Here is a 23,138-nt window from a genome sequence, read left to right as displayed (position 1 = left end):
GGAACACAGAACCATTTAAAACATTTTTGGACTTACTTTTGTTTTTTTAGCTGATTCCAGTTTTTTTTGTTGTGGTTCAGAACTTTCAAAATCTTTGGATAATTCATCAATAAGTTTGGATTCACTTATAGGCTGCAATGGAAGAAGAAAATTTTATAATAGAAAGTGATGTATAACTGAGTGAATATGAATATGAATGAGAAATATTTTTCTTTTTCTGAAAATGTATTATAATTTATTTGTAGTCTACCAAACTGAACCCCCCCAAATTAAGACATCAAATACCAATTCTAGAATCTGATGTTCTTAGGAAAGCTGTCCTATTACAGCTACTACATTTTATTGGAACGTCACTATGTAAGATAGATATTAAAGAATGTTAGATGTGAATACATTATTATACAAAATTCGATGATTGATTTAATCAAACAGGTAAAAAAGTATATTCTCAAATTAGCAATAATAAGTGGCTAACATATATTCCTAGGGGAAAGTACTCCAAGTCTAGTCTCCTTGTCAATTATACCTACATCTATGTGAAGATATATTTCTCCTTGCTCCTACTTTGGTACAATTCTAATTTCAAGGAAGGTTTTTTTTCCCCAATGAGGACTCCACATATTTCATCTCTTAGATAAGGACTTAACATATTTATAAATTTTGTATTATACTTTTTAGTATATGTATCATATCCTTATTCTACATTATCAGCTCCATGGGCAGAGATTGTGACTCATCTGAGCTTTAAAAAAAAATCAACTTTTTTTTAAAAGATCAATCTTTTGGATGACTTAAAGGAAAATGAGATTCATATCTGCTTAGGCTATGAGAATATAGGAAGCACCAATTCCCTTTGAAACCAGACACAGACCAGTGACAACAAAATGGAGAGGAAACCATTACAGAGAGATCTGGGCTGCTGGTCTTTCAGTGTGACTTAAAATCTCAGGTTTAAGAGTTTACAGCAGTTAGCTATCAATGCTATTGATTTTCTGCCTGGATTTTTTTCTGAGAAGAGCCATTAGTCTCAGACCATTAGCTAGCTTTTTTACTTCAAGCAAGGTCTCTTAAGTTTTCTGAATCTCTGTTTCCTTATTTGTAGAATCAAGAGATTGGGCCAGATGACTGATTAGATTTCATTCAGCTCTGAGTCTATGATCCAATGTGGTAGCATAACAGTAGCATTTAAAGAAAAAAACAATCATATCATTTGATCTGGTGATTTTGCTTCTAGGATGTTATTAAAATATTTTTAAAAGTCTATCTGTGCAAAAATATCCATAGCTAAATTTTGAGTAATTTAAAAAACAAACACGAAAACAACTTTCATGTGTGAATAATGTCTACAGAAATTGTGATAATAATTGAAGTTTGACTGTGACATCTTTCCCTCCTTCTAACCTCCAATTCAACTAATGCTAGTGACTTCTAGAAACAAATTTTGTTGTTCAGTCATTCCAGTCATGTTTAACTCGTTGTGACTCCTGAGGTTTTTTCTTGGCAGAGATACTGTAGTGATTTGCTATTTCCTTCACCAGCTATTTTTACAGATGAAGAAACTGAAGGCAAACATGGTTAAGTGAATTTTCCAAGGGTGGATTTGGACTCAGGTCTTTCTGACTCCAGGCTCTACATTACATTCTATCTGCTGTTACCACATAGCTGCCAGGCACATATGGTTAGGGCTTAATAATTGACTAATTGCATACTATGTCTATTAAATGATAAATCTGTATACTTAGAAGACAGACAGTCCTCTGAAAGTCCTATAAAGTGGGGGCAGCTAAGTGGGTCAATGGACAGAGAGCCAGACCTGGGATAGAAGGTCCTGGGTTCAAATATGGCCTTAGACACTTCCTAGCTATATGAACCTGGACAAGTCACTTAACCCCAATTGCCTGGCTCTTTCCATTCATCTGCCTTGGAAATGATACTTAAGACAGGAGGTAAGGGTTTAAAAAATTATTCTCTAAGGATAATTAAGTCACCACAGCAATGATGAGAAAACTATAGATACCCAATCTAATGCTGCCTTCACAACACCTTAATGTGATATGTGGATGTCAAACTATACAGATAGTACCTGGAGTGCCAGGAATTCTCAACTTGCAGTCAACATTTCTATTAGGAGAAAAAAAACTACCAGATTGAGAGTACTCATTTTCCTAACCTTGGATTTGTCTTCAGGCTTTGGTAATAGAGGTTTCCCATCTTTATCCTGCAAATAAAGTGGAAAATAGTTTTTGTTTTGTTTTATTATCATACTGACATTCCTTAAACATCTCATAGCTACAAGCAAGATTATAATGTGAGTGGGAGCAGGTTTTACTTTAATTACTGCAGCTAATTTGTATTCCAATTCAATGAGTGTAAAGGGAAATTATAAAAAAGAGTAAGTTTATGACACATTGCAACAAAACATAGTTTGGGTATAGGTTAGTGATATCCTAAAGATACCATCATTCTCTTTGTAGAGAATTTTCAACATTCCTTTTTAATAAAAAATTAAGCAGGGCCTCTATTTAAAAGGCCAATATGGAGGACAAGATAATATGAAGAGGAGGAAAAAATAGGTTAGTGAAGGCCTTGAATTTATGCTGCCTCTAGATCAGTTGAAGGAAATGGGGATGTTTAGCCTGGAAAAAAAAAAAAACTTGAGAAGAATGAGAAGGCATGATAGTTGTCTTCTGGCATTTGACAAACTACACCAATATTGGGAAAAGATATGTTTTCTCAGATATGAGGAAAAAAGATGGAGGCTATTCTTCAAATGTTGGTTTTGCTTATTCTCCCATAAAATGAGTGTGCCTACTTCTCCCAAAGCATGAACAAATTCTTTAGCAAGCATAAGTGTTTATTTTCCACATTATATCTATTTGTATTATTTCAAAGGGAAATGTTTGTTTCTTTATTTCAAAGGAAAGATCTTAATCAACTACATGAATTTGCTTTTCCCCAGAGGCCAAGAATAATGATTCTATCTTCTACCAGTGGGCTGTACAGTGACAAAATGAACCTGATATACCAAGGAATGAAAAGGAACAATTTGCAAATTTAGTACACTACTTAATATTCAAAATATTATCAGGCTGGCAAGACTGGTAATATATTATCATGAAGAGCATTTGCTAATACTCCCCTGAAAGCAAACATGTAAAGCATCTCTGAGGCAAGGGCAAGAAGTTCAATAGCCCATACATACGTGGGGGTATGAATCTAATTGTAGATGGTATTTCAGGATATTACCGTTGCTGGCTTTAATTGGTAGTCTGCTGGGAGTGTATCCTCATCTTCACCACATTTCTTTAGTCTTTCCTCCCTGGCTTTTGCCTAATGAAAGAGTAGAAAACAATTGTATGAGTAACAGTACTCATTTGCCTAGTTAATAAATAAAATCATAAAGAAAGTAGTCACTCAATATAGATCTGATGATTGAAGCCATATATACTCCTTGACTATTTTTGTATTAATACATAAAAGGAGAAAGATAAATTCATCAAGAAGTGGGAGACATTAAACAATCCAAAGAAGTATAGAATTTTTCAAAGATTTCCCATTTTTTGGTCTTAAAAAGAAATTAGCATTACTTTCATTATCATTAATTGTATTTTCAGAAGATTTTAAACAACTTTTGCATCTATTTTGTTCTTTTCACTAATGCAGTTCCTTATCCCGTCTCAGTCAGACTCAATAGCTGTAATTGGTCTCCCCACCTCAAGTGGCTTCTCCCATAAGCATCTTACACAACTCCCAAAATGATTTTCCCAAAGGTTATGGCTGAGCATGTCATTACTTTGCTCATTTGCATTACAATCTGATTCCAATGTACTTTCCCAGGCTTCTAATAATACTCCTCTTTCACATTCCATAATCCAATAATGCTGTTTTTCACATCAGAAATGCTACATAGAAAGAAACTGAAAAGGGGAGATCAGAGAGTAGATAGCATATGGGCATAATGAAGACTAGTGGAGGGCAGCTAATTGGGAAATAAATGTATACCTTTTAAATAGAGGATCTAGTAGGAACTCTCTACTTCCAACCCAAGAGGAAGGAAGGTCTACAGGACACAGGGTACTGATGAGGTGTGAGGGACATGGGATGGGCTTGAAAATTGTCTTAGACACCCCAAGGTAATGTAGTCCCTAAGTAGCAGAGCAAAGACCAAGCCAGGTCTTCTGACCCTAAATCAAATGTCCTTTTCACTGAACCATGTTTCCCCTTGTGGCTATTTGGTATTTATCAAATGGAACTTCTCCATATCTACAAGTATATGTTCACAACAATGACTTTGGATATCTTAGTAGAGCTGACATTCAGAAAAGGCTAATCAGGTTTCCTACATGAGGAATTATCATCCAGGTCTTCCTGCCTTAAAGTCCATTCTTTGCAAATTTGTAATCTATATAGTATGTGTATATGGATGTATGCATGTGTGATCAGGTGCTTATGTGTTATAACTCCTCCTTTAGAAAAGCTGATCAATCAAAATGTGCAAAGAGAATGGTAGAACTGGAATAGACTTTCGAGAGACAGCATTACATAGTGAAAATAGAAAATGGTCCTGATTAGGGAAATGCAAATCAAAACAACTCTGAGGTACCACCTCACACCTAGCAGACTGGCCAATATGGCAGCAAAGGAAAGTGATAAATGTTGGAGGGGATGTGGCAAAATTTGGACACTAATACACTGCTGGGGAAGTTGTGAATTGGTCCAACCATGCTGGAAGGCAACTGAACTATGCACAAAGGTCTTTAAAAGACTGTCTGCCCTTTGATCCAGTCATACCATTGCTGGGTTTGTACCCCAAAGAGATAAGGAAAAAGACTTGTACAAAAATATTTATAGCCGCACTCTTTGTGGTAGCAAAAAAAAATTGGAAAATGAGGGGGTGTCCCTCAATTGAGGAATGGCTGAATAAATTGTGGTATTTGATGGTAATGGAATACTATTGTGCTGAAAGAAATAATGAACTGGCGGAATTCCATGTGAACTGAAAAGACCTCCAGGAACTGATGCAGAGTGAAAGGAGCAGAACCAGGAGAACAATGTACACAGAGACTGATACACTGTAGTACAATCAAATGTAATGGACTTTTCTACTAGCAGCAATGCAATGATCCAGGGGAATTCTGAGGGACTTATGAGAAAGATGCTATCCACATCCAGAGAAAGAACTGTGGGAGCAGAAAAGCAGAAGAAAAACATGATCAATCATGTGGTTCAATGGGGAGATGATTAGGGTTGAAAATATGAATAACATGGAAATAGGTTTTCAACAATGATACATGTATAACGCAGTGGAATTGCTTGTTAGAGCTCCAGGAGGGAGGGAGGAAAGAAGGGGTGGGAAAAATCATGAATTGTGTAACCATGGAAAAATATTCTAAATAAATGAAGAAGGTTGAAAAAAATAGCAAATGGGAAGCAGCTAAGGGATTTGGCTTCTTGTCCTGAATCTTGAATCTTGAATCTTGAATAAGTTATTTAATCTTTATGGGTCTTGGTTTTCTCCTCTGCCAGATGAGACCTGTATTCTAATATGTCCTAAGACACTCTGAACAAGTCATTTAACCTGTCTGTCTCAGTTTCCTCATTTTAAAAAAAAAGATATTAATAGTTCTTTTTCTCCCAGGGTTATCATGAGGGACAGATGTGATAGTGATTATAAAGTGCTTACACAGTTCCTGTCATACAGTAAAAACCATATAAATGCTAGCTATCTTTAATATGATTATTATTTATATTATTTACTTTTCAAGGCTATTTTAAGAACTAAGCAAGAATAAACCTAAATGGAAAGGGATTTGAAGTTATGACCCATCCATGAATTAATAATATTGCCAAGGTGGCAAAACTGTTAACATCTCTCTCCATAGTGAAAATGCCAGACTACACCCCTACAATCTTCTCCCCTCCATCATCCTCTATTACTCCTCATATCAATAGGTTAAAAAGTGATAAATAATCAGAGTCTGCCACAAATACAAATTTCATGAAGATGAATCAAATGTGGAATAGCAAAGAAGGTAAAACACACTGAAAAAAATCCTTTGTGAAATACTGACTTGGGGTCTACTTAAAATTTTCAAGTTTAGGGTATAGATTTATAAATATCCTTCTCATTCACTTATTACATGGCAAACACATTTCTAATTTTCTTTTCATTGAACACTCACAATTGGGAAGGGTAATATTACCAGCTCACTTGTAATCCCAGCCTAAATGAAAGCAAAAACAAGACTTCAAACAAACAAAGCAATGCAAAGTTGTCAGTGACATACACATACCTCATCAACTTCTTCAGAGGGAGGTATAGTCTGCAAAGGTTCCTCTTCTGGGTGGCCAAGGGTTTCACTAAGAGAGTCTATAGGATCACTGGAAGATGGTGTCTATATTGAGAATAAGAGGAAAAGTCATTCATAGCAGTCTTTCACGTATAAGAAAGTGTTTACAAATCATTGTAGCATGATGGGGAAAAAAAAGCAGAGGAACCTCTCCAGGTTCTGCCATTATTACATCTGTGACTTCAGAAAGTCTTATCATTCCTCCTAACCTGTTTCTTCATCTGTATGTAAAGTGAGGTGGTTGGGTTGGGTGAGATGATCTCCGAGTACCTTCCCAGTTCTCAATTTATGATCTTATTTTCTGTGAAATGTCCCTTACAGTGCTGTTTTGTAGAACAGGGGGATGGTGATCATCCTAACATAGTCAACCTTGACCAGACCATTCCTAGGTTCATTTTGGGGGGCCATGGTTTAAAAAGGATTTTAATCAACCAGAGAATATCCAGAGGAAACAACTAAGATGATGAAGGGCCTACAGTTCATCCTATAGGAGATTGAGTTAAAGAAATGTGATCTGGTAAAGAGAAGACTTAGTTGCCCAAACAGGGTCATGAAGAATTGCACACAATTGAAAAGATGGAACAACAAGTACAATAGCTGTTCTCACTTATCTTGAGGGTTGTCATTTTCTTCAGGGCAGAACAAGAAAGTCATGCAGAGAAATTACACAAAGGTGACTTAAGACAGGAAGACAAGAAAAACTTCCTGAAAAAAAAAAAAGAATTGTCCCAAAGTAGAATGGGGTGACCCAGGAGGTATGGATTCCTTCTCTTTTCAAGTCTCCAAACAGAGGTAAGATAACTATTTCTGTAGTAGGAGTATAAAGATTACTTTTAGAATAAGAATTGGACTAAATGGGAAGTGAGGTCCCTCCCAACTCTAAAATTCTGTGATGCTATAATGTGTGGAAAAACATAATAGAACATTAGAGATAATGATCATCATTAGCCTGTTGTAATAGTTGATAATGATATTTCTTTTCCCTTAGGAGGGGGAAAATATTTTTACTTACTATGATAATATAGAAAATGATAATTTTCTATAACATTTTTTCAGTCTGAAAATTCCAAGTTAACCACTGTTTACTAGCTATCCTGCCCCTCTTTACAAGAGCCAAGTACCATTTCTCTGGGTCACAGTTTTAATGTCTTCTGAAAAAAATCTCTCATGTGTCCGCATAGCTTCCTGAGGTACACAGAGAGATTTAGAAAGACCAGCTCATTTTCTCTTGGCAGCCTCATCCCAACTGCTGCTGGAACTCTGCCTAGCAGTGGTGAGCTATCCATCATTGTTGACCCACTCACCTTTCAGATTAAAAAGAAAACAAACATTTTTTTCAGGGGAAATGATGGAAAGTTGTATGAGAACTCTGACAAAGTACTTCCTAGCATCTTGCCGCCTAGCATGTGACTCACATGTCATGCTCTCTAGGCAGAAAGCATGTTTTGAGAGAAGAAAGTAAAAGAGAGAAAGAAGGGCCCAGGCCACTTGAGTCAAACTGATTTAGGGTTATGCAAAGGAGAGGGATGCTGCCTCACTGACTGCTCACCTATAATGATCCTCCCAACTTTTACATGGTAGGATTTTATATCTGCTGCTTCACAGCAGAGAGGATTCTCTAGGAGAACATTTGAGCTCTCTCCCAGAAGACTTTAAATGTAACTCAATGAGCAGGCAGTTATTAAGTGTCTATTATATACCTTCTCTTGTGGGCACTGGAGATAGAAAGACAAAAGCTTAAAACAGTTTTTCCCCAAAGGAGCTTACTGCACAAAATAATGCTTACATACATAACAATATACAAACTCCAGTTATCCTTCTGCACATAGTGACCTTTGGCATCATGATTCCAATACATCATGGGTCATAATAAGAAATTAAATGGGAATTTTGGGGGGAATTTTGAAGAAACTGCCCCAAACAGGCAAAGTTCAGAAGACAACACAGAAAAAGTTTAGAAACTCAGAAATGTATAGTTAACCCAAATTTTACAATAATGTACTGTAAACATCCCAAAAAAGAAAAAGAAAAATTCAGATTTCTTCTCTGTTACAAAGAGGGGATCAAAAATTTATGTGTATTTTCCAGATCCAAGGGATGCCTTGCACCTGCAATGTGGTAGGGATAACTGTATAGACTAGGTGTAAGATGATTTGGGGGAAGGTAAATATGAATATAATTATTAGAAAATGCATTGTAAAACCCAGTGGAATTGCGCATCGGCTGTGGAAGGGGGTGGGGGGAGGGGAGTGGAGGAAAATAACATGAATTGTAACTGGGGAAAAATATTCTAAATTCACTAATTAAATAAATTTTTCAGAAAGAAAGGAAGGAAGGAAGGAAGGAAGGAAGGAAGGAAGGAAGAAATAGAAAATGCATGACAGGAAGAAATAGTTCAACAGACTTATTTTTACCTAGAAGGTGACCAAAAAGTCACAATGAACTGACATTAAGTCCTACCTAGTATGCCTCTTGGTCATGCTGTTTCTCACATTGGAAATGCAAATAAAAAGAAAAAAAGGGGGAGAGCAGAGGGTAGCTGTCATTTGGACATGATAAAAACCATTGGGATACAGCAGGATAGGAAAGGAGTGTCCATCTTCCTTAGATGGAGGATCTACCTCCAACCCAAGAGGAACAAGGGGCTCCAAGGTCAAAGGGTAATGAAATGGTGTGAGGACCCTGGGCTTCAGAGCAGTAGGCAAGTAACTTAGACTCTTACTGAATCCTCTTCTGAAAAATGAATTTAGTAATACAAGCCAGGACTTTTGTGAGAAAAGAGTTGTTAAAACCTTAAAGGGCTTCCAAAATTCAATTTTTAAAATGCTTCCTATGTATGATTTGAGGGGACATTTCTTTGCAATCTAAATTCTACTTTTTCCTCTCATGAGAACCAGTTGTAACAGTTCAGTAGAGCAAATGGAGAGGCTTTTGATTACTTTTCAATGATTCATAAAGCTTCCTGAAAAGGCATTTGGGCCATGAAGACTTCTCTGGTAAAAGTAACTTCCTGTCCCTAATTCATTCTGCTTCCTTTCTTATCCCTTAGACTTCAAGAACACTTACTTCATGTCAACCTTTTCAAACATATTTTTCTGTCTGTTGTCTCATGTCATCCACATACTCACTTGTGAAACAGACAGGAGTGGGAGTAATATTCTCATCCTTATTTTACATATTAAAATTTTGGTTAATGGTGAGACTAGAATCAAGTTTTATTTTCCAAGCCTATTCTTGTAGTCAGTCTATGTAGTAGAGTATATCTAGTGTAGTAGTAGAGTCAATCCAGTGATTGACTTTTTTCCCCCTTATAATCTATTCTTTCAAATTGCTTCTATTATTCACTTGGATTTTCTTGTTTAAGTTGTACCAGTGTTTTTATGCTATTTTCTGTTTTTCATTATCTCCCAAAGGGTCAAAGGATGTCCTTTAGAAAAAGGAACGTTAGGTTTGTTGAGTGACACTGGTACCCATGCCATTAAAAGACTGGGTAAAGATCAGACTGAAAGAGAGGAAATAATCCAGAAATAGCATTTCCTTCTCCCTACTATCTGGCTTAGTCAGGTTGACAGTACAGAAATCTTGGGATCTGGGGCCTCTGGGAAGACAATGAGATTTTTGGTGATAAGGGTCCAACATCATTTCTTTAACTACTTCTCAATATGGCACCCAGGATGACTACTGGTTTTCAGAATGCATTTTCTTTTAATTGAATTAAACTTTAGAGTAAACATTTTTTTATCCATAATAGCAAGAAGGAAACAGTATAGTGAACATAACACTATCTTGGGAATCAGATGTGGTTTCAAGTTCACACTTTGCCAAATAATTAAGCTATATGTTAAGTTACTTCAGGATAAGTTGCTTTCCAGCTTGGATCACATTTTCCCCATTTGTCAAGTAAGGAGATACACATAACTGTAAACTGTTAGAATTGGTAGGTGACCTTTCAAGATCAATTAGTCCAGTGACTTCATCCAGCAGAGGAAGAAGCTGAGAGAAGTATGGAGATAAAAAATTTATTCAAGCTCTACCATCCTGTTATGGCCAAAGCTGGGACAAGAACTCGTCTCTTACCTGCTAACCATTTCCCATTTTTACTATATAATGCTGATATATATCTATGTGGTCCATTCTGGTTCTAACATTCTTTTTAAATATTTTGGCTAGTCGAGTATTCTAAACAAGGAGTTACAGCACATGGGTACCTCAACACACACACATTATCAATTTGCAAAGAAGTACCACTTTGGAGGACTTCTGGAGTTTGAAGCAAGAAGACTTGGGTGATCTTATCTAGTTCCTAATTGTGTGACCTCAGGCTAAACACTCAACCTTTTCTGAACTTTTAGATCTACTAAGGTGTCTAAAGGTCACTGTTATGAACGTTATTATTGTACTGTAGAGACACAGAATCCCAGTGACTGAAATGCCAAATAGTTATGAGGCAACATGGTAGAGTGGAAAAGACATTGGATTAGGATCAGAAGACCTGACTTGGTCTTGGCTCTTCCACTTTGGCTACATGACTTTAGAGAAATGACCTTCTTTGAACCTAAATTTCTTTTTCTATAAAATGAGGATTCCCATTCAATTTCATTCAGCAAACATTTATTAAGTAATTATGATGACGCAGTGGATAAAGAGCCAGGCTTGGAGTAAGGAAGACCTGAGATCAAATATGGCCTTAGATATTTAATCACTGTGTGACCCTCAACAAGTCAGTTAGCCTTTTTTGCCTCAGTTTCTTCATTTGTAAAATGGAGATAATAAAAGCATGTTCCTCCCAGGGTTGTCAATGAATATCAGATGTGGCAATAATTACAGAGCACTTGGCACAGTTCCTGCCACATAGCAAGCACTATATATTTTATCTATCTTTATTATTCTGATTGTTATTTACATTATTGACTTTTGAAGGCTGTGGTAAGAATCAAACAAGAATGAAACTAAATGGAAAGTGCTTTATAGTTCTGACCCACCCATAAATAATAATATAGTGAAGGTGACAAAACTGTCAACATCTCTCTCCAAAGTTAAAATGCCAAACTCCCCCCATTTTCTCCCTTCCATTGTCTTCTATTGGTCCTTACATTAATAGGTTAAGAAGTGATGCAGAATAGTAAGGAAAACAAAACATATCAAAGATCCTTTTAGGGGTATTACTTGGGGTTCACTTCTCTGAACCAAAACCCTGCCTGTGTCCAAGTTTAAAATGTACATTTATAAATATGCTTCTCAGTCACTGATTACAGGGCAACACATTTCTGATTTTCTTTTCATTGGACTCTTCCAATTAGGAATTGAAACATTACTAGCTCACTTTTAAACCTCAGCATAAAGGAAATTTAGATTCCCTTAGTTTAGACCAGATTTCAAACAAGCAAAACAATGCAAGATTGTGAAACAGTGACAGGCACTTACCTTAATAACTTCTATATGGGAAGGAGTAGTTGGCAAAGACTCTGGTACTGGGTCAGCAAGTAGTTTACCTAGATCTTCTAAACCTCTGTTGGAGGATTGAGGATAATGATGCTACAAAGAAAACAAGAGAAAAGGTTTTCATTTGTAAGCAAATGTTTACAAATTATGGTAGCTCGGTGGAAAAAAACATTGGGCTAGTAAGCAGAGGAAACTCTCTAGGTTCATCTATTCCTTCATCTGTGACCTCAGGTAAATCTTGTTCCTTTTAGCTGCACTTTCTTCATCTGTATGTAAAGGAGGGAGCTGGGTGAGATGATGTCTTATGACCTTCCCAGTTCTCAGTCTATGAACTTATTTTTGTGAAGTGTCTGTTGCAGTACTGAAGAGGGCATTAAGAAGGGTATATTTCAATGGACACAGAACCAAACAATGGATGTGAAAAATGCTCAAAATGAGTCTGCAGTGTGATATGGCAGTAACAACAAACAAGTCAACGAAAACGATAATTTGTTATTGGGCTGTATTAAGAAGAATATAGCTTCCAGGAACAAGACAGAGATCATCTCTACATAATTCCTGGATTCATCTCTGGGGGCCACAGTTAAAGAAGGATATTAATTGAACCAGAAAATATCCAGAGGAAGCAACTAAGATGGTGAAAGATTAGAAAATGGGGCCTGAAAAAGGGAAGAATTCACTGTTCCAAATGGGGTCATGAAGAGTTGGACACAACTGAAAAGAAGGAACAACAACTACAAAAGCTATTTTTAACTCTTTTAAGGGCTGTCATGCTCCTAAAGGCAGAACAAGAAAGCAATGGAGAGAAATGATAAAAAAAAAAAGTTATTTGAGGCTGGATGCCAAGAAAAACGCCCTGAAAATAAGAGTTGTCCCAAAGTAGTATGGGGTGACTCAGGAGGACTTCTTTCAAGTCTTCAAGCAATGGCAAAATGACTATAAAGATTACTTTTGGAATAAGAGTTGGACTAAATGGGCGGCAAGGTCCCTCCTCCCTCCCAACTCTAAAAATTCTGTGATTCTGTAACATGTGGAAAAACATGAGAAGGACATTAGAGATAATGGTTTTCATTTTGATAACAATTGATAATATTCCCTGTCCCTTAGGAAGCCGGAAAACATTTTTCATTACTTATTATTTTCTATACATTTATTTTTTCAACCTACAAATGCCAAGTTATCATTGCTTACTACCTATCATGCCCCTCTTTACAGGAGCCAAGTACCATTTCTCTGGGCCACAGTTTTAATGTTTTCTGAAAAATCCATCAAAACCTGCCCAAATAGCTTCTCAAGGGGCACAGAGTGATTTAGAAAGACCAACTCATTTTCTCTTGGCAGCCTCATCCCAAGTGTGCGTTTTCATCTACGGTGTACCCTCATATGGCTTTGAAGTCCAAAGACTGAGGCGCAGTGGCAAGACGTTGATGTCATTCATCTTCAAAGGTGGTGGCAGCATGGTTAATGTGGGTTCGCCAGCTGCTTCTGACAAAGGCAGCAGGTTCTAGTTGCTTTGGTGTAATGCCAGCCCACTTCAAGTTTGACTTGAGCTGATCCTTGTATCTTTTCTTTGGTCGACCTTGTTTTCTGAGTCCAGCTGACAGTTCACCATAGAATACCTGTCTTGGTATTTGCTGTGGGTCCATGCGGATGATGTGTCCAGACCATCGTAGCTGGGTTTTGAAGACCATGACTTCAATGCTGGTGGAGTTGGCTCTGTCGAGGACTTCTTGATTGGTGATTCGGTCCTGCCATCGGATCCTCATGATTGACCGGAGGGAGCGTTGGTGGAATTGCTCCAACTGCTTCATGTGCTTCCGTTATAGTGTCCATGTCTCACAACCATACAGGAGCGAGCTGAGGACCACTGCGTTATACACTTTGAGCTTCGTTGCAGTGCTTACACTGCTGTGTTGGAGGACTTTGCAACGCAGCCGCCCGAGTGCCTGGCTGGCCTTTTGGATCCTGGCATTAATCTCGTGGTCTAGGGACCCGTCATTGGCGATAGTGCTGCCCAGGTACTTGAAAGTGTTGATGTTAGAAAGCTGCGTGCCGTCGATTGTAATGCATGGCTGGTTCGTTGGCCTCCCTGGTACAGGTTGGAACAGCACCTCTGTTTTGCTGAGGCTGATAGTCAGGCCAAACAGTTTTGTTGCGGTAGAGAACCTGTCCACAATGGTTTGAACTTTCTTTTTCAGGTAAAATGATGGAAAGTTGTATGAGAACCCTGACAAAGGACTCCCCAGCATCATGCTGCCTGCCACCACATGTGACTAGTGTGTCATGCTCCCTAAGCACAAAGCAGGTTGTGAAAGAGAAGGAAGTCAATGTTTTTTGTTGTTGCTGGGTTTTTTTTTTTTAATATTACCTTCCATCTCAGAATCAATACTGTAGATTGGTCCCAAGGCAGAAGAGCAGTAAGTGCCTTGCCCAGGGTGTCACACAGCTAGAAGTATCTGAGATCATATTTGAACCCAGTAACTCCCAGCTCCAAGCCTGGCTCTCAAGCCACTGAGCTGCTCCTGTTCTTGTTTTTTGAGAGAAGAAGAAGGGCTACACAGGGCTGCAATGGCCACCTGAGTCAAACTGATTTAGGATTAGGAAAGAAGAGGGATACTGCTTCACAGACTGCTCCCCTATAATGATCCTCCCAACTCTTACATGGGAGGATTTTCATATCTGCTGCTTCATAGCAGTGAGAATTTCCTAGGGGAAAATTTGAGCTCTCTCGGAACACCCTAAATGTGACTCAGTGAGCAGGCAGTTATTAAATGTCTATCATGTGTCTGTTCTGGTGGGCACTGGGAAAAACTTTGAAATAGTTTCTTCCCCAAAAGAGTTTATTGGGGAGATAATATGTCCATATATAGGAATATTAAAAATATATCCAAAGTATATTTTGGGGAAAGAATTATTAATATAATTCATCGAAAATGCAAGGTAGGATGAAATAGTTCAACAGTCTTATTTTTACCTGAAAGGTGATCAAAAAGACACAAGAAATTAACATAAACTGTACTTATTCATGTGCAAAGCTTATCTGTTTGCATATGATTTATATTTGGAAGAAATTTTAGAAATTATCTAAATTCAATTTCAATTTACATATAAAGGAAACTAAGCTATGGAGGATCTAAGAGACTTTTCTTTACCAATTTTTGAGAATAATTTGTATAATACTGATATTAATAATAATTTACCTATTTGATAGAATTATGAATCCATCTATACTGGGTTAATTTTCATCTTCTTAAATGGAATTATTAAATTTTTAAAATTCAAATTCTGCTAATTTGTGTACTTTAAGTTTTTCTATGTAATTCTTCATCTCTTTTCAGTTCTCAGTCCTGATAAATCTGTTTATTCTTTTTCTATTTATTACAGTTACACTGGTTCATTTTAAATTTTGATGATTTGATTTTCCTTCATCTTTTTTTAATCAGACTAGTTAATGATCTACTAATTTTGTAGTGACATTTCCCAGAATACAGAAAGAGCCATTTTATATAGGAAAGTCTAGATTTAGACCTGCATTCTATAACTCCAGACCCTGTTTCTTTTCTATTTATCATCTTGATTTTTTGATGAATCGAGACATATAAAAACCCACCAGTTTTCTTACCTTCCATCTTAGAATCAATCCTGTGTATTGGTTCTAAGGCAGAAGAGTGGTAGAAGGGTTAGGCAATGGGGTTGAGTGACTTGTCCAGGGTCACACACTGCTAGGAAGTGTTTGAGATCATATTTGAACCCAGGACTGTAGATAGGACTATAGAGCTAGGTCTGTAAGCCTGGCTTTCAATCCACTGAGCTACCCAGCTGCCCCCACTCACCAGTTCTAATCACCCAAATACACATACTGGATGAAACATGTTATAATTTATTAAAAATTGTTCATATCAGACTCATATGGGGAGGCTCATTCAGTTGTTTTTCAGTCATGTCTGACTTTTCATGATCCCATTTTGAGTTTTCTTGGCAAAGATATTAGAATAGTTTGCCATTTCCTTCTCTGGCTTATTTTACAGGTTAGGAAACAGGCAAACAGTGTTAAGTGACTTGCCTAGGGATGCATAGCTTGTAAGTAGCTGAATTCAAATTTAAACTCAGGAAAGATGCTTTCCTGACTCCAGGTCCATTACTCTATCCATGGGGCCACCTAGCTAATGATCATTTCTCAGACAAAATTGAATAGTTTCCTAAGAAAGAAATTCTCATACCATTACTTCTACTCTTCGTTTCTTCTCGTCTGGAGGAGCAGCACTTTTGACTGGTTTTGTTGATGACGCTTTTAAAACCTCTCCTCCTGAAGCTTTCTGAAAAATAAAGACCCCCAAATCTAAAATTCCACCTTAGGAACACTAAGAGCATCAATATTTTTATATAAAGATATTTTATTGTACTACTTACATTTAATAAACATTTTTCACATAAGTTTTCTGAAGTTATATGATGCAAACTGTCTTCCTCCTTCCCCTTCCCTCCCTCCTCCCAGGTCTGGCAAACAATTTGATCTGGGTTATACATATATTATCAGAACATTTTTTAAAGTCAAAAACAGTGTTTCTAGCCAAATGCCATGAAAACAATACCTCTTTATCTGTTGTCTTTCCTGTAGCTGCAGGACTACAAGTGAAGCCTGATGACAAAGAATCGATAGCTTCATCAGCTCCCATTTGCTTCTAAATGAAAAGACACTATGAATGGCATGTAGCATGGATGATGCATTCACGTTCAATGACAGTTTATTTTACACACAGCAGAAGGCTGATGTTATAATGGGTTCATGATGGAATCAATTTGATCCACTAGTGCCATATGCAATCAAACCATGACTTTCAAGCCTTTCCACAAATCCTCCATACACATGCTCCATCACTGGAATGTTGGAGCCTTCTCCTAGTTTTTCAGATATTTTGTGGATGCCATTGTACGTGAGCCAGGCTAGGCTATGCCTCTGGATGGGAGGCTCTTTAGTAGCATATATGTCTTAAGGATTACAAACTGACAATGCCTGGATCCAGAACTGAATAAGAAGAGGAGAAAATGTCAGGTCTTATTTGGAAAATGACATTGTGCTGTTAATGAACCTCAGCTGCTTGCTGTCAAAATAGCTCATCTTTTCAACCTGAATATTCTCCTGATGATCTTACAAGGTTTTCTGAATAATAAAAATGTTATGTAGCAGGATGGATAATGCAATGTCTCTGCATGAGGGGTGGTAAGCAGGTGACTGCAAATAATGGATTCAAGAAATAAGGGAGGTATTAAGAAAACCTATGATGAGCAAAGGTGATAAGTTGGTCAAAAAAGTATGTAGAACATAATTACAATCTATATTAAGAAAACATCGACTTCTCCCTTTAGATTTCTCATCTTTCTAAAACTTTTCCTACTAGATATCTGGCTCACCTCAATATGTTTTAGGCTATTTTCCTTCCCACAGGAAATTTACAGAAAATCAATGAACCATCTTCTTAGTGAATAGGAATCAAATTCCTCAAAAAATTTCCTCCCTCCCTCTCTCTCCCTCCTTTCCTCCCCTTCTCTCTCTCTCTGCCTGTCTCTGTCTCTCTCTCTCTCCCTCCATCCTTCCCTCCCCCCCATCTTAATCTTACAAGATAATCATCTAAACTTACCTCAGAATCTGGTGGACCTATTGCTGCCCCTTCATGTCTCTGAAAGAAACATTAATTTGGGGATGGTGAAAAGGCTATACCATGCTAAAATGGGATTATTACTGCTTTACAACATATAGTATTTAATGTGTTTATTTTGTTCAATGAGGATTTGTTTTACATATTTTTCACCACTAAATTATAAAATAACAACAGTTTAACAACGATGCACATTAACTCCAGGAAATATGAAATAAAATTCTATATTCATCCTACTTACATCCAGTAGGTGTCTGTATTCTGGTGGAATTGTGCTTTCTCTTTTGCCCAACTCTTCTATATAAGTGGAAGAAAATGGATCCTGAAATATTTACAAAAAATACAGATGTAATTTAATTAGTCAAAAACATTAGAGGAACCTGCTGAAACTAAATGTTACTGATGCATGAAGTTATTGGAAGATTATCCAACAATCTAGAGAGAAAACTGAGACATTAAATTATAATTACATTAATCTTGGACAAACCACAGTACACATGTAACTAGCTAAAAGTATATCAGGATCAAATGAGACAATAGTAGTAAAGCCCTTTCTTTATGGAGCCTTTGCCCTCCCCATCCTCTGGAATATTATTGAACAAGGACAGGAAATTCAGTCAGCAAACATTTATTAAGCACTTATGGGGCAATTAGGTGGCTCAGTGAATAAAGAGCCAGGCAGGGAGATGGGAGATCCTGGGTTCAGATATGACCTCAAACACTTTCTAGCTGCATGACCCTAGGCAAGTAATTTAATTCCCATTGCCTATCCTTTACCATTCTTCTGATCTGGAACTAATACCTAGAATCAATTCTAAAAAGGTAAGGTTAAAAAAAAAAGCAATTACTACATGTCAGGAACTGGACCAAGTACTGCAGTTACATTCTAATTCTTTAATAGAATGTTCAAATAGTTAGATAATTTATAATTTTTTAGTTTTAAATACAAAGACCACAAATTCTCTAATGTTGTGGTAATGGAGAATAAAAATGGTGAAATACAGGACTGTATGATTTTGGTCCCTATATCCTAGCACAGTATCTTATCTATAGAAGGTATTTAAATAAATGGTTGCTGACTTGAATTCCAAAGTCTTAGACATATACAGTCAAGTCAACAAGAATTTATTCAGCACCTCCTATGTGCCAGGCACCAGTTAATCATAGACTAATGTATTACTTTGAGAAAGTTCATATGTAATGTTACCTTCAAAATGTACTCTTACTAAAAGAAATTTCTTAACAAAATAATACATATTATAGTTTTAGATTCTTTATGATCCAGAAAAATGAGAACCCTCTTGAGATCCTGGGTACTTTAGGCTTTGGAAGATTCCCAGAATTTTCTACTAGCTATAGAAAGGTTATTGTTAAACAAAAGCCTCCTTATAAATTGATGTGTGAACATTTAGGTACCGAGTTACTCTCTTCAAGATTACAACCATCTCTTAACTGCTAAATTGAATGACTTTTCCTAGTCCACATCCTATTTAATTCATAAAATTTATTAAATTTATTGCAATTTTTATTGCAATATTTTTTATTGCAAAATTTACTGCAATTTTTAGAGATGTTCATAACTTTCTCTTTTTTTCCTTTTTCTTCCCTGGGCTTTCACAACACTACATTCTCCCAATTCTCCTTTATCTATTTTTCACTCTACACTATTATGATCTATGTCCTGACCTCTTTTTGATGGTATATATACTAGCACTCTGTTGTGGTTCCTCCTTTCAAGTAAAACTTACTTCCACACATGAAGAACAACTAATAAATACTGACAAGCACTCATGAAGAATTCATACTTTACTTCCATGCATAATGACAAATTTCAATCTTACATACATGCACATGTAAAAACCTTATATGCATGCATGTTTCTGATTGTTCCAGTGTGTTCCTGAATATTAAAGAACAGAGGACTACAATCAAGAGCGACAACAGACAAAATGTGGCATGCAGCACAGATGAATAGAGACAAGACACATAGTTTTCTACAATCAACATCAAAAAGACATGGAAGGACTTTGAAATTTTGGACTTGTGATCATGAGGTTATGTAAGGATGTGACATACATGTTAACATCACATATATACATACATATGCTACATAGAAATACAATGTAGGAAGAAATCTCATGGAATGGGTAAGTATATAACATATACATAGTTGCAAAACACAAAATTCACCCTGATAGATACATTTCTGTGGACAATTCAAACAGACAAAGAAATTTCTTATCTGTATAAGTTTGCACAGAAATCAACAACAATGTATTATATTTGTACATATGTAAATCTTTTTAGATACAACCTATGTACATATGTGAACACTAATGTACTAACAAACTAACTACATTAGAATAATTTATTAATGCTCTAATGACTAACTATAGGGATAGTTTAGAGAAATTTGTTCGAAGTCTTAGGGAAGCAGGGACAGACAAATACTTAAATATAGAAGTTAGTTTACATTATGATTTTAGGTTAACAATTGTTAGCAATAAAAATTTTACTTAGGGTATTTATAGACATTATATATATATTTAATAGGAGTTAAGACTTATATACTCAAAATACTGTTGGAATTGTTAAAAATTGTTACATAATTTGTTATTATGTTAAAAACTATATTTATGTAAAATCCTTATTACCTAAACCATTTTCCTATACCCAAACTTAGCATTGAATTAGGTACACAGAATAGCTAAGATAGATTAGGATTTGTTGTTTTGGGAAGGCAAAGGAATATTTAACATAGTATAGTGTTAAAAATTAGATAGATAGAAATATAATGAAATATATATATATATATCAATATCAGGTAACTACCATTAATATAAGATGCTGGTTGCATTTTTTCCAAAGACAAAAAGGGAGGATATTGTGGAAGTGAGAAGTTGAGAACGATTTTGTAGCAGGAGTTTGGAGCAGCTGAGAATGATGACCTGTCATTCAAACGAGAGTATTCTGATTTGGAATGTGACTGGGAGAAGCAGTTGGAGGCTTTTGAAGACAGAAGAAAGAAGGACAAAGTCCATCCATATCTTTCTCTCTCTCTCTCTCTCTCTCTCTCTCTCTCTCTCTCTCTCTCTCTCTCTCTCTCTCTCTCTCTCTCTCTCTCTCTCTCTCATAGTGACTGAACTCCAGACCTATCAGTCATTTCTCTAAATTGAAACATTCCATCATCCTCCAATCTAAGGCTCATTGTAGTATTAGGAAATGCCATACCCTCTTTCCTTTCATTTGATTCTTCCCTGTCTTCCTCAATGAACCCCTTGCTTAAGATAAAGAAGAGAAAGAGTATATATCATTTAAGACATTTAAGACAAACTCACCTTGAGTTGATTTAGAGAAACCAGAAGGAGAACCAACAAGAAGGGGAAGGGAAAAAAAGGGGAAGGGAGGAAAGAGATAACAGCCTGATCTGTTAGTTATCAATTATTAATCAAAATAGTCCCTTATTACACTATATATTTTTTTCTGTTGATATGATCAGCTTCAATGGGTTCAATTTTCCTCTTGACAAAAGACTCCCATATCTACATATTAATCCTTCATCTCTATTCCTATCATCAAGTATTTACTGGATATCATCACTATTATCATCACAATAGCTAGCATTTATAGAGTGTTTTAAGGTTGATGAGTGCTTTACACAACTTCCCATTTTATCATCATAAGAACCCTGAGAGGTACCATGATTAAAAAACTTGAGATATACAAGTTAATTTCCTTATCTGTGATCACACAGCTAGGAAGTGCCTGATGTAGGATTTTAATTCAAGACTTTCTATCTCTTAGTCCAGTGTTCTCTCCACTGAATCACCGCACACCTGGATGTCCTCAAACTCAACAAATTCAAACACAAATTTAAAAACTTATCTTTCCACTGAAACTCAAACCTTTACCTGACTTCCCTATTTCCATCAAGGTTATCACCATCCTTCTAGTTACTCAGATTCATAACCTCAGTTCCATCCTTTACTCTTCATTCTCCCTCATTTGCCAAATCTTGCCAATTTTACTTCCTCATCTCCCACCACCATCTTCTTCTTTTCATCCTCATATTTACCAGTACACCTAGCACCCCAGGGTAGGTTCTTATCACTTCTTGCCTGGCTTATTAGAATGACCTTTTAATTAGTCTTCCTCCCTTTAGTCTCTCCTTTCCAATCCATATTCCACACAAAATTCATATTCTGAAAATGTCAGTCTGAACAGGGGATTGGCTTGATCAAGAACACTAATGGTTCCCGATGTTAAAATACAAATTTGTCTTTTATTGAAAGCCCTTCATCACTGGGCTCATCACTTTCCCTGACACAAGCCTTATTTCAGAAGAACTGTCCTACTTGCTGTTGTCTAAATCTGACATTCTATCTCCCATTTCTGTCTTCGAATAAGTTGCCCACATTCCTGGAATGCTACCTCCTCCCCTCCACCTCTAGGAAGCTCTAGATTCTTTGACAAAGTCCAGCTTAGATACCATCTTCCACTGGAGGCCTTTCCTGATTCCCTCAAGCTAATAGTATTCCTCCTGCTTTCCTCTGTGCCCCTAAATTACTTTGAAATTTCCTCAGTAAGTATCTTGGATCGACTTCTCTGTGTACATGTTGTTCCTTCCCAGGAAAACATAAGCACCTTCAAGGTAGAGATTGCTTTGTTTATATCTTTCTAACCCAAGGACCTTGAATTTAGTCGGTGTTCAGTGGATGCTTGCTGACTTTAACGGAATGTAACATATTTTAGGATGTGCTTTTTATTCAATTAATGCACATAATAGTGCATAAATAAGAAACTAATAGCAATGGATTCAAGTTGCAAAAATACAAATTTAAACATGATGAAAGTAAGAACTTCCTAACAAGAAGAGTGATCTAAAAAAGGAATGGACAGCTTAAAGAAGTCAGATAACCCCTTATCAAGAATGCTGTCATTTGTTGCCTAGCTCATATTAGCTGCATGCTCACTGACTCACTGATTGACATGGTTTGGACTAGACAAACTCTGACCTTTCCAACTATGAAATTCTCTGACTCAAGATATTTATTACTATAATTATGATGAATGTGATAAGTAATATGCTAATGTGTCTATTTAGTTTTTAATGAAGTTAGTGAGTAGCATCTTTCCATTCAGACAGCCGTAGCTTTTACTTCTTCTTAATATTACAAGGCAGTTGGTACTGTGCAGGAAATGGGTTCAAATTCCACTTTTGAAATTTGCTACTCATTGTTTTTGGATGTCATTTACCTTCTCTTGACCTCAGTTTCTTGGAATGTAAAATGAGGGGGTCAGACTAGAAGATCTCTGACGTTCTTTACAGCTCTAGATGTGCAAACCTATTAGGTTCTTTTCTCCCCCAAAGGTAATTTTTCTCTAGAATTAGGTTAAGATCTTATTGGGATTTCATTTACTCAAATCACAATGACTACTAAATTCAGAATGCCTAGGTGACCATGATTCACTTCCTTAAATATCTCAGCAATCATGAAGAATGCTCAAAAATGTGTAAAAATCAAGACTATAACAATAATAAATGAAATATTTTTATGTAGTTTTTTTCAGTGAAATTTATCTCTTAATGAGTAACTTCATGGTTTGAAAGAGTTCCAGAATTCCAAACTGAAGCTCAGTTAGTCTGTTTAGATACTAGACAGACTCAAACTTCTTCATTACACTATAT

General features: G+C 36.4%; 1 protein-coding gene across 17 annotated transcripts in view; it reads right to left on the bottom strand.

Annotated features, from left to right (window-relative positions):
* CAST (calpastatin) overlaps positions 1 to 23,138 on the bottom strand; it is a 161,282-nt gene that overhangs the window by 34,835 nt on the left and 103,309 nt on the right. For all 17 annotated transcript variants that reach the window (XM_007487240.2, XM_007487245.2, XM_007487246.2 and 14 more), the window contains 9 exons: positions 17,691 to 17,771; positions 17,432 to 17,470; positions 16,385 to 16,474; positions 16,013 to 16,108; positions 11,775 to 11,885; positions 6,294 to 6,395; positions 3,247 to 3,330; positions 2,171 to 2,218; positions 37 to 132 (listed from right to left, as the gene is read on the bottom strand). In XM_007487240.2, coding sequence (XP_007487302.1) covers positions 37 to 132; positions 2,171 to 2,218; positions 3,247 to 3,330; positions 6,294 to 6,395; positions 11,775 to 11,885; positions 16,013 to 16,108; positions 16,385 to 16,474; positions 17,432 to 17,470; positions 17,691 to 17,771 — 747 coding nt within the window. The remainder of the gene's footprint in view (positions 1 to 36; positions 133 to 2,170; positions 2,219 to 3,246; positions 3,331 to 6,293; positions 6,396 to 11,774; positions 11,886 to 16,012; positions 16,109 to 16,384; positions 16,475 to 17,431; positions 17,471 to 17,690; positions 17,772 to 23,138) is intronic.

This window comes from Monodelphis domestica, chromosome 3 (assembly GCF_027887165.1).
Source record: "Monodelphis domestica isolate mMonDom1 chromosome 3, mMonDom1.pri, whole genome shotgun sequence".
NCBI classification, from domain to species: Eukaryota; Metazoa; Chordata; class Mammalia; order Didelphimorphia; family Didelphidae; genus Monodelphis; species Monodelphis domestica.
The sequence above is the reverse complement of the archived record's forward strand: the minus strand, read 5'-3'. Positions and strand labels throughout refer to the sequence as shown.